Source organism: Hemitrygon akajei, chromosome 11 (genome assembly GCF_048418815.1).
Source record: "Hemitrygon akajei chromosome 11, sHemAka1.3, whole genome shotgun sequence".
In the NCBI taxonomy this organism is placed as follows: domain Eukaryota; kingdom Metazoa; phylum Chordata; class Chondrichthyes; order Myliobatiformes; family Dasyatidae; genus Hemitrygon; species Hemitrygon akajei.
The window spans coordinates 136,587,494-136,604,467 of NC_133134.1; the positions used below are offsets into that span (position 1 = coordinate 136,587,494).

A 16,974-nucleotide genomic window follows, 5' to 3' on the forward strand; every position below is an offset into this window, starting at 1 on the left:
CCACACACAGAAGACATTTTTGCATCTTTGGCAAACAGGGAGAGGTTTTCAATGACTAACTTGTTACAAGCCTATCTGCAAATGGAGACTGAGGAGTCAAGCAGGAAGATTCGCACAATCAACATTCACAAGGGACTGTTCCAGTATAATCGTCTCGTCTTTGGCATCACATCAGCTCTGGCAACTTTGCAAAGAGCAATGGACCAAGAACCCAAGATATCCCAGGAACACAATTACCCTGATGACAACATTGTGACTGGCAAGAATGATGAAGAGCACCTCCAGAACCTTGGTAAAGTGCTTGCCAGTCTGAATGAATGTGGCCTGTGCGCAAAGAGAAAGAACTGTGAGTTTTCAAGAATGAAATCTCATATTGTGAACATGTCATTGACAAGCATGGCTTACATAAGTCACAAGAGAAGATTGAAGCAGTGCTACAGGCACCGAAACCTGAAAATATGTCACAACTGAGGACATACTTGGGCCTGGTAAACTACTACCACCGATTTCCCCCAACCATTGAACAGTGCATCACCCATTGAATTGTTACAGACAGCAGCAAAGTGGGAATGGTCAGAAAGATGTGAAAAACCATTCAAGGAAACAAAGAGACTAATAACATCAGATGAGCTGCTCACCCATTATGACTCTTCGCTGCCCATCAGACTGGTGTGCGTTGCATCCTCTTACGGCAATGGAGCCGTTTTGTCACACATTATGAAAGATAAATCTGAACGTCTGATTGGTTTTGCTTTGAGATCACTGACGAGCACAGAACGCAGCCTTCCACAGATTGACTGAGAGGCCCTTAGTCTAGTATGGGGAATAAAGAATTCCCACCACTACGTCCGCAGACAAAATTTTACACTGGTGACAAATCGTTAGCTCCTTGTGTCCGTTTTCAATCCCAGGCAGGGCATTCCAGTGATGACTGCTACCGGGTTACAATGTTGGGCACTATTCCTAAGAGCCCACTCTTATGAAATCAAAATGCAAGAGTGGGCTAGCTCATGGTAACCCTGTTTCCAGAGTTCTCAGCAAGGCAAGACCAACTGTCAGTTTGTCAAAGAATGCTGATGTGTGGATCTCATGTTGTGGTTCCCCCTAATCTGCACATTAGTGTGTTAGAAAATCTGCATGAAGGACACCCTGGTACAGTCAAAATGAAGAGTCTCACCCGGATCTATGTGTGGTGGCTGGGAATAGATAAACAGATTGAAAATTTAGCTAAAAGCTATTTGGGGAATGCCGAAAATTTCAAAATGCGCCCATATAGGCAACGTTACACCTGTGGGAGTGGCCGTCATCACCATGGCAAAGAGTGCATATTGACTTTGCTGGGCCATTCAATGTTTCTGATTGCTGTGTGATGCTCATTTGAAGTGGCCTAAGGTTATACCAATGAAGTCAACCACCTCAGTAAAGACCGTCTTCGCTCTGAGGACTATCTTTGCAAGAAATGACCTACCAGAACAAATTGTGAATGACAATGGACCACAGTACACATCATAAGAATTCCGACTGTTCATGAAGATAAATAGGATCAGACACTTCAATTCACCTCCTCAGCACCCAGCAATGAATGGGTTGGTTGAAAGATTTATCCAAACCTTCCAGAAGTCCTTTAAAGTGGAACAAGGAGAACATTTCTCTACAATACAAAGTGGACAACTTCCTTTTTTTGTATCAGTACTCTGTTCATGTGACAGCAAATCAAATACCTGTAATGCTGTTGATGAACAGAAATCTGAGATCTCACACAGACTTCCCGAAACCAGATATATGGAGGGAAGTACAGAATAAACTGTTCAACTGGTTGCCAGGTGAAGCAGCAAGGAACCTCGAGATTGGACAAGAAGTCCTAGCACATGATTACCAAGAAGACAAGTGGACACCCAGTAGGACAGCCACAAGAACTGGACCACTGATGTACATGGTAGATGTTGGAGATCAGACATGGAGATGTCATGTAGACCAACTACTGGATGCTCAACTGAAAAACACACCTGAGTCGAATGTATCCAACAAGATGGATGCATTACAGTCATTGGACTTGCCTCTCAGTGATGATGTCACTGACAGCAATGTGACACTGGAAAGTGGGAACATTGCCTTAAAAAAGACACCAACCAAACCCCAATGTCACTTCACAGGTCCAGAGTTGTGACAAGAATGTTATCATAGACAAGACACCTGCTAAACCTGATACCGTGCCACAGGTCCAGAGGTGCTATCCTGAAAGAAGCAGAGCGCCACCCAAAAGACTGAATCTTTAGAACTGTGAAGCTGGTGATAGCCTGTTATTGTGAAAGCATGTTTATTTTACATTTGGGTTTATGAAAGGGGAACTGAATGTTTTGTACACATATAGTTTCATGTTGCATTAATCTAAAGGGGAAGGAAGTGTAATGTATGGATCTATTTCTTTTAGAGCAATGAATCCCCCTTAGGAGGACTACATATTGATCTGTTGACTGCGCATGCACATTGCTTTCTCTCTCTCTCGCTGCAAAGTCAAAGCCAACTCCTGTGTCCATACTTTTATTTTATATATGTGTATTTGTGTACAGACACACTGGTGGTCTATGTGCCGCGTGTGATATAAGCTTTGTGGCTGCACTGCGGTCTAAAGGAACATTGTTTCATTTGGTTGTATATAGGTACAGTCATTTGATAATAAACTTCAACTTGAACCATTACAATTCAATGTAAACACATTCAATCAATTTTAAATAATAATTAAAGTATTCATTTTGCATCATGTGACACAAAAGCAAAGGCTTCATGCTGGTAAACGATAGGAGAACTGGTGATAAAGATTGTGGAAAGTCACTGCTCCAAACTGTATGACAATTAAACATTTCCCTCTTTAACTGCTGTTGCAAGCAAATGTATTCTAGCATGAATAACTTCCTTCCAGATCACGTAAACCCAACAGCAGCATTAATGTAGGTCACTTGTCCAATTATGAGTTGCTCTAGTGCACCGAGGAAAACACATCAATGCTAAAGTAAATGAAAAATAAGTTTGTATTATGGCAATATTAACTTATTTTCCATGTTCTACTTCTTACGTTGTGTGATGAGATCTTCAGGATGTGCCTAAACGATCAGAAATACAGGACTGACCTTTGGTCTCATGCTGTATCCACACGTGCAAACCACCACTTTCTTACTGGGAGTTTGCAGAGAACAGCATGATACCTTACTGTATAGAACACACACAATGGAACTTCTGTCAGTGTCGATCACATATCTAAAACAGCTTCTGAATAATATATAGTTCCAACTATAAAATGAGATCTTACATTGATCCTGGTTCCACATTTGGTCCCCGCATGAAAAATGGCACTCGGATGTCAAACTCATACGGCATAGATTTTCCTTTCACAAGGCCAAACTGCCCAATGTGGTAGCCATGGTCTGCTGTGTAAATGATGTAGGTGTTGTCCACTTCACCCAATTCAACGAGCATATTGTAGAGCTGAAACAACAATTAAATGCATTGTTGGTGAAAGTAATAATGCATCATTTAAACTCTTCAGCATTTCTAGGTTCTGCTGACAATGACAGATCACACATTATTGATTACTGATCAAATAAAACCATTCCGAAACTTATGTGATGCTAATTTTTGGGCTGGCACTGGGAATGAAGCAAAGGCAATCATGATAATATTGAGGGTGGTTGGCATCACTGACGTAAGCTCTGGGTGAGTAAGTTCTCTATTCTGATTTGCATTGATGTGGAAGATTTGCTTTATATTAGGGCTCTATCATAGCTGATCTGGAATGATTCTCTGCAGAAGCCTACGAATAGTCCTGAATAATTCATATAATTCACCTTTCTATACTTGCATGACCCCAGTAATATCTGACTGTAAGATCAGTGACTTGATGTTAAAAGTACATTGCAGTGCCATGCAACGTTAGATGAATAGATCTTGCATTTTAAGGTCTTTGTCTGGATTAGAATCATAGAACTAAATAAAAGTACTTTAAAACGTTTTCATTTTCTTGCTAAGGATTATGGTGAAGTGAAAAACCTTGTGTGTCATGGAAAAAGCCGCAACATGTTTCTGGCAGATCAAAAAAAAATCTCAAAGTGATTATTCTACTGGTCTGTTGCACACACAGGGTAAGTAAGATTTTCATCTGAACAACTTAGGTATCATATTCATTAAATTGCAAAATATACTCAATCAAAGTCAGGGAACTTCTGTTTAGTTAATGAAACATTTGGAAAACAAAAGAAGTTATAATTTTATCGGACCTTAGTGATAAACTGCGCATATATGCACTTGTTCAAGGTATCCCTAACACAGCAGCAATCAGCTTTTATGCAAATTCAGGATTGACTATTTACAACAATTACTGTAAGTGAGAGGACGGCCTTGAAATAATTCAATGCCTGGAAAGGCAATGAATTGTAGGGGTATTTCTTTGTGGACTAAACCCCACAGCCTTGTCCAGTATAGGGAAGCCTTGCTTAGTAACCCTGACGTAGGCCCGCGTCTGCTTCTGTTTTGACGGCTTGTTCAGTGTTTGGGCCGTATGGGAAATGACACTCTGTTTGAATTTCGTTACATCTGCTGAGGTGTTCATTAGTAACATTACAGCCACAGAAAATATGGATCATACTCAACACTGAAGAAAGAACTGTACAGCACAGTATAGGTTCTCTGGCCACGAGGTTGTGCCAACCTATACAAACATACTATATGATTAATCAAACCCTTCCCTCCTACACAGCCCATAACTCTCATTTTTGTTACATCCACGTGCCTATCTAAGAGACTTTTAAATGATCCTATCGTAACAAATTCTAGCACAACTCAGTAGTGCATTCCAGGCACCCACCACCTGTACTTCTGTTTTTGCACATTTTTTAATAATCTATTCAATATGTGTAATTCACTTATTTATTATTATGCTATATTTTATTTATTATTACTATTTTTTCTGTCTCTGCTAGATTATGTATTGCATTGAACTGCTGCTGCTAAGTTAACAAATTTCACGTCACATGCCGGTGATAATAAACCTGATTCTGATTCATAAGAAACTGCCTCTGACAACCTTACGCTCTCCTCCACTCATATTAAACAGATGTCCTCTGGTATTGGCTATTGCTGCCCTGGGAAATGATGCTGGCTGCCCGTTCTATCAAAGCTTTTCATAATATTACACGTCTCTATCCAATCTCGTCTCACCTTCCGTTGCTCCAAAGAGAAAAGCCCTAGCTCACTTAGCCTTTCCTCACAAGACTTATGCACTAATCCAGGCAGCGTCCTGGTAAATCTCCTCTGCATCCTCTCGAAAGCTTCCACATCCTTCCTGTAATGATTCAACTGGCACTGAACACGGTATTCCATGTGTGATGTAACCAGAGTTTTATAGACCTGCAACACAACCGTGTGGCTCTTTAACTCAGTCACCTGATAGATGAAGGCCAACACCATGCACCTTCTTAAGCACCCTATCAACTTGTACAGCAGCTGTGAGGGACCTATGGACTTGACCACAAGGTCCCTCTGTTCCCCTAAACTGCTAAGAAACCTGCCATTGATCTTGTACTCTGATTTCAAGTTCAGTCTTCCAAAATGTAAAACTTCACACCTTTCCAGATTGGACTCCATCTCCCACTTCTCTTCAACACTCACAAAGTGCTGGAGGAACTCAGCAGGTCAGGCAGCATCTATGGAGAGAACTACAGTTGACGTTTCAGGCCGAGATCCTTTGGTGGGGACCAATTCTCTGCCCAACTCTGCATCTTGTTGTAACCTATGATAGCCTTCTACACTATCCACACCTCCAATGTTCATGTCATCTAACTAACCCGCTCTTTTATTTCCTCATTTATAAAAATCACAAAGAGCAGGATCCCAGAAGAGATCGCTCGGGTATACCACCAGACGCTGACCTTCGGGCAGAATATGCTCCAGCTATTACCACCCTCTGCCTTCTGTGGGCAAGCCAATTCTAAATCAATGCAGCAATGTCCCCACATTTCACATGCCTCATGACTTTCTGAATGAGGTAACTGTAGGAGACCTTGTCAAATGTCTTACTGAAATAAATATCCATCACACCCAACAATCTAATTTCATCAATTTGTTTTTTCACCTCCTCATAAAACTACATTAATCTCGTGAGGCATGACCTGCAGTTCACAAATCCATGATAGCTATCCCTGATAAGTCTATACTTCTTAAACATTTGTAAATCCAGTCTCTAAGAATCCTCTCTAATATTTGGCCTAGCACTGATTTAAGACTCACTGGTCTATAATTTCCAAGATTATCCCTTTCTTGAACAACAGAACAATGCTTTTCATCCTCCAATCCTCTGGTACCAATCTTCTGGCCAGGGAAGATGCAAATATCTTCATCAATGGCTCAGCAACCTCTTCCCTTGGTTCCTGTAGTAACCAGGAGTATACCTCTTCTAGCCCCAGTGACTATCCTAATGATTTCAGACACTATGCTGATATTCCACCCAGCAAACCTTACAAATTTCTACAGATGTACAGTGAAGCGCATGCTAATTGGTTGCATCACCATCTGGTATGGATGGACCACTGCACAGGATTGGAACAAGTTGCAAACTCAGCCAACTCCATCATGGGCACTGAGGACATGTTCAAAAAGCAATGCCTCAAAAAGGCGGCATCCATCATTAAGGACCCCATCACCCCTCTTCTCATTGCCACCATCAGGTAGGAGGTACAGCAGCCTGAACGTGCCTCAATGTTTCAGGAACAGTTTCTTCCCGACTGCCTTCAGATTCTTGAATGGACAATGAACCCATGTACAATACCTCTTTTTCTTCTGCTTTTTCTGCACTGCTCACTTAATTATAAATATACATATTTCTTATTGTAATATATAGTTTTTAATTTATGTACTACAATGTACTGCTGCTGCAAAACAACATATTTCATGACATATGTCAGTAATATTAAGCTTCATTCTGGTTCTAAGTGTGCACAAATATTTGCTATGCAATAGAATTTGTAAGCCGGTGAGTTTCAAGCATTTCCATCAAATTAACCTAATATCTTCCTGTCTTTTATTTAAAATAGTGCTTGTAGTCAGAGTAAAATAAGTTTACCATAATCACTTGGGAGATCTATATGCAATAATTCAAAATGGTCTACTATAAAATTTCTCATAGCACACTACCGCACAAGGAAAAGTCCTTCTGCCCACAATGATATACTGAACTGATTAAATTAGTAATCAAATCTCAACTAATTCCTTCTACCTATACTATGTCTATACCATCATTTTCCTGCATATTCATGTGCCTCTCTAAGATCTTATTAAATGCTTCTATCACCATTTCAGGCAGCGCATTCCCGGCATCCACTGGTCTCAGTATAAAAAAATCTTGTCCCACACATCTCCTTCGAACTTCCCCTCTTTCTCCTTAAATTCATGCCCTCTGGTATTGCACATTTCAATCCTGGGAAAAACACACTGGCTACCTAGTGTTAAATATGGATTTTCAGCTTTAAAAACAGTCAAAGGTTTTGACAGCAATTTGTTTTATCTCAATCTGTGAACGATTTCCTGGTGTTTTAGTTTGAGGCAAAAGGATTCTGAATTTGCTTATGGAAGTATTATTTCACAGCTGCCCTTTGGTGTTATTTTTGCTGTCATTAGAAATTGTAAATCAAAGTCATAATGGTAGGACAGAAGGGTGCGCTCAGTAAGCAGTGTATATAAAAGCATAACATACATTGTATGTATATTAAAGATCATAATGGCTTTTTTTATTTACCATGCTTGCTACTCGCCCTCCCACCAAGCCTGTTCTTACCTTGAGCTGGCCCTCACTAATGTGTTTTATCTTAAATGGTTGGTCCCTGCACAATGCAGAGTCTTTTTGTTTTGCACCAGAAATTCAATTGATTCTTTTTCAGATAGCAAAAGTTGTTTATTTTGGCATGAAGGCATTTCTAATGGTACGTGCAACTTACCCTTTCAATTGATTCATCCACTGACAACAAGGTCTGCAGTCTCTTCCTCTGTAGCATGTTAGTAAATTCCATGTGAATGGGTTTCATTGGGCCAGTGTACCTCATGATCCAATGTTTGTCTGGATTAGGAGCATAATTATAGCTCGGAGTGCTGCAGGTGTGATTATAAAAATATATTAATCACATACATTTCAAAGATTAGATATATAGACATTAAAAATCTCTTTGCCTTGATTCCTACACACTCAATTCCACACATAAATTTATTTTTCCATTCTCTATACACAAATCATAACGTTGTTATTGCCGGGGGTGCTAGTGGGATTAAGCTCTCACAATCTAATAAATGCTCCCAGTGGCATGTGCAGTAAATAGCCTCTGACAACCTAGTCCAGGTTCAAGTGTGGCTTAGCTAATAAGTCTCGCAGAACCATTTCTACTGACAGGAGAAGAGGCAAGGTGGGTTACTAGTGTCTTAAAACCAGTCGCTTCAGGCAGATGGGGCCTGTCAGCCGTGGGGAAGGAAATCTCTGATCTCAAACCTCTGCTGCCTTGCGGCTGTACCCAGTAATGGAGAAGGCTTCAGGAGCAAAACCTGAGGAAAAAATCCCAAGCTGGAGTTCCTAAGGCAGTCCTACGTTGAGTTCAATACTGACTGGCAACTCCCATGATGCTGCTGGTGCCAAATTGTATCAGACTCTGCCATTCATTTGGGCTTATCAGATGCATAGAGAGGAGGAGCTTGCTGCTTGGGCAACAGCTTGCTCTCCATATCGTATTGCCCATTCCTGCATACCTAGACAGCTAGGAGACAATACCCATGGTCAAACCCTGTCCAACAGAAGCTTCATATACACAAGACAATTGGAATTTGCTTTGCTTCACAACCTTTTATTCAACTGGGTCTATACATGGGTGAGAAATCGTAAGCTGATAGTTTTGTGTGAGTGTTCTTAGCAGTGAAATTTTATCTTGTTCTCAGTGAAGGAGTGGTGGGTGGAACTGTAGAGTGGAGTCAGTTATTGGAGGTGGTGATGACGATATTGGACAGGGTGTCGGAGTGTTGGTGGGACTTGGAGCGGGTGGAGGTTGGGGGATGCTTGGTGAGGGAGAGATTAGGGGGGTAAGGGTTCTGGAGAGAGGGTCAGCACTGCATCTGACAAATGTCTGTTTATTCTTCTAATACTTTCATGTCCCTCTTGGAAATGTTTACAATTTGCCATGGCACCTAATTTAGTGTCATCAGAAAATGTGTGCCTATGCCTAAACCATTTATATAAATAGAAAATAACAGATGTCCCAGCTCAGAACCTTATGTGGCATCACAATTTGTATCCTGCCAACTCAGAAAACATTAATTTGCTCCTGCCTTGTTTTCTCACAATCATCCTATCCCACTCTTTAAATTCACTTCAATGGCATGTGCCATATTTTTTCAATGCCTTTCATGAGACTTCTGCAAATTCATATTTTCACTGTCAACTGAATCATCTTTGCTTTTTACCTTCAGCTGCCAATCCATGCTGAGTGTCACTATTTAACTTAAGCATTTCCGAATGTTCATGAATTTTATCCTGTGTATTTAGAATAGAAGAGGAACATCAACTAAGTTTGACCTCGAGCATCAGCTGGATTTATGGTTCTAGGTAGGTCTTCTAACTCCCTACAGGTGGGAGCTCTCCACTCTGGGAGAAGCCATGGATATGCTCCTCAATCAGGAAGCATCTGCAAGGTTTGTAACACATCCGCCTTTTAAATTATCCCCCTGTTCCTCTGGCATCATCATTCGTTAGGCAATTAACATGATAGCAGGGGGCACAGAAAACAGGGAGGGTGGAAACAATTGAAATTCTGTCATAATAACCACCCATCTGCTTCACTCACACCTTGAGGATGGAGCTAAAATCTGATTACAGATTTACAGTAATTTTGTGGTTTAACTATTATTTTCGACTCAACTTTTTGGATCACATGCAGTGTCATGCAGTCACTTTTCTCACAGCTGTGATGGGCAGTTATAAAATTGGATACAGTCATGGAAAGATGACAAGATTGAATTTAGAAATATTTAGGTAAATGCTCAAATATATAAAGAATAATTATATTTAGAAGGTTATTGTGGAATAGCAAGTTACTATAACTATACAGAGATTAATATATGCAGAAAGTTAAGACCATAAGACATCAGGACATAGGAGCAGAACTAAGCTAGATTGCACATCAAGTCTGCTCTGCCGTTTATTCCATCATGGCTGGTTTACTCTCCCTCTCAAACTCATTCTCCTGCCTTCTCCCAATAACCTTTGACACCCTTACTAATCAAGAGCCTATCAAGCTCTGCTTTAAATATACCAAAAGATTCGGCTTTGACAGCCATCTGTAGCGATGAATTCCACAGGTTCACTGCCCTCTAGAGCAGGTTTTCCCAATTCAGGGTCCACAGACCCCTTACTTAATGGTGTTGGTCCATGGTATTAAAAAAGGTTGCAAACCCCTGCTCTAGAGAGATGTAATGAAATAACTGGTGGCATTAATAAAGAGAAATAGATATTGAGATGGATATGTTATGACAAACTGATTAGAAGGTTGGCTCTGTAACTGCATCTGACTATGGAGTGCTTCATACAGATGATTAATCTTTGTGAATATACTGTATGTATTTGTGTATCATTCAATGATGGATAAGAAAATAAATGATCACATCAATAGAATATAATGGGAGTACAAATAATTGAAAACAGCTTATTGAAAATTAACTCATGTTTCTGACACATGATAAGGCAACATCAATTCTTGTCTTTGGAATACCCAAAGGTTATTAACAAAGGCATTCTCCAAAGCAGAACCACATTAAGGTTACTAAAACATCAAATAAATAGCGAAGTTAATAAACATTCAGGAATGTACAAAATAAGAAAAAATAGGCCATCATTCAATTCTTCAAGCAATGTCAATATTTGATTATTTGATCAGAGCAACCTTTCCAAATTTGGAATCATTTCCTAAGAACACATTTCCTGATGAAAGTCATCTGTATTAAACTTCTGTTACTCTCAAATGCTATACAGGTCCTCCCGAGCTTATGGACCGTCAGCTCATGAAGAATAGATACATATGAAAGAGCGTCTGTGAGATGGGTGGTATGGATTTACTGTCCACTGGGGAACTGCTGGCACCTTCTGGTGTTCCACATTTCTGATATGTGAACTGTCTGGGTTATGAACAGGAATGGAGATGCATTATAAGCTGGGGAGGAACTGTATTTAAACATGTCAATATAACTTCTATAAATGTATCATATTCCACCTGTTCACTATCCTGCAAGAATAAGAAGAGGATTTTCTTAACTTTCTGGAGGTTTTAAATTTTCTAGTAATTCATTTATTGTAGTTCAATTATTATTTCTGATTTCATATTTTCAATTAGAATTCCATGTAACCATTTTACTAATTTAGCTCTCTGACGCTGTTTTAACTTGCTTGAAGTTAGTTCAGGAAGGTTGATCATGACAGAGGAGATGAGGTTTTTTAAATGATGATTGTGTCTCATATCAATAAGATATATCTTGGCTGGAATGCATTTGATTTGACATATTCTCTAAGTTTTCAACTTTGTATGCATCAGTTTTATTTTTAGCTTCCATTATTTTGAACAATGGTTTGCATTATGTCTGTCTATTTGAACAACATGTTTAAGAGATGAGCCTATGATGCTAATTTACAGAGCATGGCTTGCAGACCTGGTTCAATAAGTTTAATATTACCAGTTTAATGTGTCTTACACTGGAGAGTGAATGTGACATCATCCTACTTCTACTGAATATTTCAAAAGAAAATAGGCAATTCAAAATGAATAAATGAACAAAATTAATGCCAAATTGGCACTGACACAATCAAGGCACATCTCGATGGTAGATTTAACACTGGTACAGATTGAAACACATGGATGCCTGCCAGTATAAACTGCATCTTCCCACCACCTGTCACTTTCCTCATCTCCCCAGCAGGTAGTATGTAAAACAAATCTGTGCGCCTGTGCGAACAACATCTACTGTGCTCACATGTGTAACAAATATACTTCTGTTCAAGTGCATTGAGTACTGGTGAAGGAACATACCTGTGCCTTAAATTTTAATACATTTACCCATATATGTCAGGCTTGCATTATATCTGCAGACTTCATTCAGATACTAATGCCTTACGATGTCAGAAAAACATCAGAATGATTGCAATGTACAGTGCTGACCTTTGTACTGCTTTATGACCCTAGTTATTGGAAAATGTGGATAATCTTGTTGTATGTCAGTAGCTAAGCCCTTCTTTCATCGAATGTGTGTTTCTCGACATGCTTATTTACAGGTTTAACTCAAGTATCTATCTGTGCAGACATTTATAAGCTTATCAGAAACACTGAGAAGAAAGAGGCTCAACCTCGGACTACATGGCACAAAATGATTTATTCAAGATGCCGATATCGGGTAAAGGATCTTGTCAGCCGACAGCTACAAAGAAGTGAACAAGTGTAGTTATCTAAAACCTAAAGCAAAATGTCATGTGATAGATAGCTACAACACCTCCTCCCCCTTTCATTCCATAACAGATTTTTTCCACTAAACTCATAATTAATGTCTATTATACTTTTGGGCTTCAATATTAACCCCATGCTACAAAAGACAGGAAAGGATGTTTTAATAATAATTACATTATTATAATGTGTCCTCAATATCCCATGGAAGTACCTAGTGCCATTTCTCTAGCTGTGAATATTGTGGCTTCCAGCAGTTCACTACGAAGAGTTAGCATAATTCATTGTATAACTGAGGACCAATATTAAAATAATCCTGCTCAGCATTCCCAGTGATAGGGACACCTGAGAATGAAATAAAAATGAGAGTTGCTGGCTTCACAAAGTAAGTGCTTATGCAGCTTTGTGTGAGGGCCAAGAGGAGCAAAGTCAGTCAGCTCTACCTGTCAAGGAAACCATGAGCCACCCCCCGGCTCACCTCCACAGAGAGCAGGTGCACTCACTGAACAGGTGATGTCTCACACACCGCAGACAGGCAAGCACATGTTATCAAGATGTTTTGCCTTTGAAGGATGCTGCAGGATGCTTGTAAGGTCTGCTCAGCTGGATGCAGATACTGCATCCGGACGGTGTTGAACAACTAGACAAGCAAGAGTGTGTGAGGCACTGTGAATTCCTGCTGAGGAAGATGAGAAGTGCTGTTTTTTCCTTGTGAAGAGGACGATGTTTGATGATGTGCTGAGTATCTTAGGCTGCATCCCAGTGAATCCCAGCAGGTCCTCACCAAAAACCTGCATAATACGAATGCCTAATCTCCTGGACATGGCTATTAACCAACTTATAATAAGTTTATTGTGCAGTTCATTGTTAGCAGGAAAATAAAGAAAGGTCATGAGAGATCTGATTGGTATTGGTTATCTAGAGATGAAGCCATGATAAAACTGCTTCCCTTTCTCAACCATTATGTATTCCTCCGTTGGAAAGCCGCAATGTATGAGTCTGCCTTTGCATGCAGGTGAGATCTCAGCAAAAGGGTTCAAAGTACAGGGGATGTGACAAACATCCAAGGAGCCTGAGTGAATCCACGGCAACAGTTCTGGAAAAGGTTCATAGGAAGAGGAAAAATACATACTCTTGCAGAAAATTATGCGGATGAGGATTTTATACAAGGTATTGACTTTTCTTTGTTTGTAATCATGTAAAAATAATTGCGGATAGTGTTGTAGGCACAGCCAGCTCTACCACAGGGGCGTCCCTCCCCACCATTGAGGACATATTCAAGAGGTGGTGCTTCAAGACGGTGGCATCCGTCACGAAGGGCTCACCATCTTGGACATGTCCGCTTCTCATTACTGCCATCAGGGAAGTGCAACAGGAACCTGAAGACCCAGACTCAATGAGTCAGAAACAGCTTCTTCCCCTCCACCATCAAATTTCTGAATTGACCATGAACTCATGATCCTTTTTTTGCCCTATATATTTAATAAGTAATTTATACTAACTTTACGTCTTTGCACTGCTCTGCTGCAGCTAAATAACAAAGGAAGACAGTGATAATAAACCTGATTCTGATTCTAATTGCTGCCTGCTATCAGTTCTCGTTCAACATTTATATCTATAATCATGTTGTAAGCAGAGACTGGATAAGGAATGGTAGAGAATAGAGTGTTGAGAATTTTCCATCTAAAATTAACCTGGTAGCATTGACTGAATTTGTCAGTGTAACCTCAGCATGCTGTGCAATAACATGTGTTGCTCCTCTTTCAACAGCTGAATTTACTTCCTACTCCCCCTCCACCTGATCGTTGTCAAAGAATCAATGTCCTTTTTACAGGTGCATTCAACACTCACAACAGCATAATCCAGTGTAGAGCTCAGCAGACATCACTTTTCTTACAACCTGGGTAGAATTATATTCTCTGGAGTAGTCAAGATCTAAAACACAATGGAAGTAATCTATTGACTGGTTCTATTGCATTCAAGTGATTATTTGATTTCAGATGTCGTGCTCCGATTTCTGGCATCTCATAAGGACAGAAGTCGGGCTTTCTTTTCTCTATTTGCCACTCTTCAGTCTGCTTCAACGATTGATTAAGATGGATGATGGAAGTAGGCTGCTGTACATTTCTAAGCAGTTGATTGTCCCGAACATTCTTCCTTTTATTTTCCCCTCTCTTTTACCTCTGCTTTCCTGCAAGCAGCTATCCCTCACAGGGCTAAAAAATAATTTGCAGATGCTGGAAATCTGAGCACCACACACAAAATGACAGAGGAACTCAGCAGACCAGACAGTATCAATGGAAAAGAGTACAGTCAATGTTTCAGACTGAAACCCGTCGGCAGGACTCTTGAAGGATGTCGGCCCGAAGTGTCGACTGTACTCTTTTCCATAGATGCCGCCTAGCCTACTGAGTTCCTCCAGCATTTTGTGCGTGTCCTTCACAGGGCATTGCTTCTCAAGCCCTACAAATGAAGTTCTCCACCCAGGATCTCTTATTGTATGATGCTAAACTGGACTAGGTAATTCAGTGCTGTTTTAGGTATGAATATGGGTCCTTGATGATCTCCACAGCTCAGAAGTGTGACAAAACCAGTGCTTCATTTACTTTATGATCTAGAACAATGAAGCTATTAAAATGTAAATTTGTAACGAACCACCGGTAAGTGAGTTGAAGGGCTAAATAAGAAAATGATAATATCTGTGGCCACAAGACCATATTATAATAATAATACTCACATATGCTGGGAAGCATTTGGAAAAAGGTGGGAGAATTGTGGGGCTGAATCTTCAGGGCCATGGGGTGCTGCATGACTGATCAGCAGCATAACTGGTCTGTGTGGATAAATCTTCTTGGATGATTTAAAGTAATTGATGCTGTCATTTGTCATCAAGTCTGTTAGGTAATCCTACAAAAAAAGAAAAGCAGTGCATTGATTGTTAAATATTTTAAAAGAGACATTACATTGAAAGGATCACAGTAACAAATTTCTCAGATTTGTAACCTTTTTGTGCAATATACAGTATTTCTAAAGATATCTTCACAGACAAGAACATTAGTCAGTGCTATAGAACTATATATTGTGTATGTGCTCTTGCATTAAATAATACATTCTATGCATATTTATTGAAAACACGCACAAAATGTGGCAGCTGCAAAATATTAATGTTTAAGGCCAAGGATCAACTCGGAGAATGTGAAAAGCAGTAAGCATCTTATTGCAATTGATGAAGCAACTGTAATATATTGGCAGTGAAGCTGGCAGTAGTTTGATTATCAGTATAGTGAAGGGAAGAAATAAACAGTTTGAAGATAAATAGAAGAGATTCTGCAGCTGCAGAATAACGCACACAACATGCTGGAGGAACTCAGTGGTGGTGTGGCCAACAATTTTAATTCCACTCCCCTTTCCCTTTCGGACAAGTCGGCCCAAGGTCTCTTATACTGCCACCACAAGGTCACTCACATATTGGTGGAGCAATACCTCATGTTTTCATAGGGTAGCCTCCAAACTGATGGCATAAAAATTGATTTCTGTAATTTCCAGTCATTTCTCCCCTATCCCCTTCTCTCTTTTTCCTTTCCCTATTCTGGCGCCCCTCATACCTATTTTCTTCTCCCCTCCCTCTGGTGCTTATTCTCCTTACCTTTCTCCCATGGTTCAAAACCCAAAGTAAATTTATTATCAGAGTACACCATACACAAACCTGAAATTTGTTTTCTTGTGGGCATACTCAATAAATTCAATAACCATGATAGAATCAATGAAAGACCTCATTCAACAGGCTGGACATCCAGTGTGCAAAAGACAATAAACTGTGCATATACAAAAGAAATAATAATAATAATAAATAAATAAGCAATAACATCAAAAATATGAGATGAAAAGTCCTTGAAAGCGAGTCCTAGGTTGTGGGAACAGTTCAAGTGAAGTTTAGTGAAGTTATTCCCTCTGGTTCAAGAGCCTGATGTTTGAGAGGTACAATAATAACTGTTCCTGAACTTTCCTCTCTGATTAGGTTCGTTCTTCTTCTTCCCTTTATATTTTCCACCTGAAACCTCCTGGCTTCTCACTTCATCTCCTCTCCCCCACCCACTCACCTTCCCCCACCACCTGCAAGCTTCCCCTCCTCCCAGTCTCTTTTTCTTCCTCTTTCCTTCCTAGTTCCGATGAAGGGTCTCAGCATGAAACATTGACTATTTATTTCTCTCCATAGATGCTGCCTGACCTGCTGAGTCCTCTACCATTTTTTCTGTGTTACTCAGCCTGAAAATGATCTTAAACATTTTATTTCAAAGAATTCTGCATGCTGCAACCCAGAAGAATTTTAATCCATTGTATTAACATGCATTAGTTTATTCCCAAAGAAGCCAGTAATTTCATTGTAGAATTTGAATGGAAAACTCTTGCGCATAAAGAGTAAATAGCAGAAAGGTAGAAAGTAATCTGTCGTGACAAGAAGGCCTTT

The 16,974-nt window shown here is 39.9% G+C and overlaps 1 protein-coding gene across 6 annotated transcripts in view; it reads right to left on the reverse strand.

The window, feature by feature from the left end:
• The window catches only part of LOC140736047 (extracellular sulfatase Sulf-2-like), a 321,216-nt gene that overhangs the window by 65,345 nt on the left and 238,897 nt on the right, over positions 1-16,974 (reverse strand). For all 6 annotated transcript variants that reach the window (XM_073061757.1, XM_073061759.1, XM_073061754.1 and 3 more), the window contains 3 exons: positions 15,244-15,413; positions 7,983-8,133; positions 3,308-3,483 (listed from right to left, as the gene is read on the reverse strand). In XM_073061757.1, the coding sequence (XP_072917858.1) occupies positions 3,308-3,483; positions 7,983-8,133; positions 15,244-15,413 (497 nt within the window). The remainder of the gene's footprint in view (positions 1-3,307; positions 3,484-7,982; positions 8,134-15,243; positions 15,414-16,974) is intronic.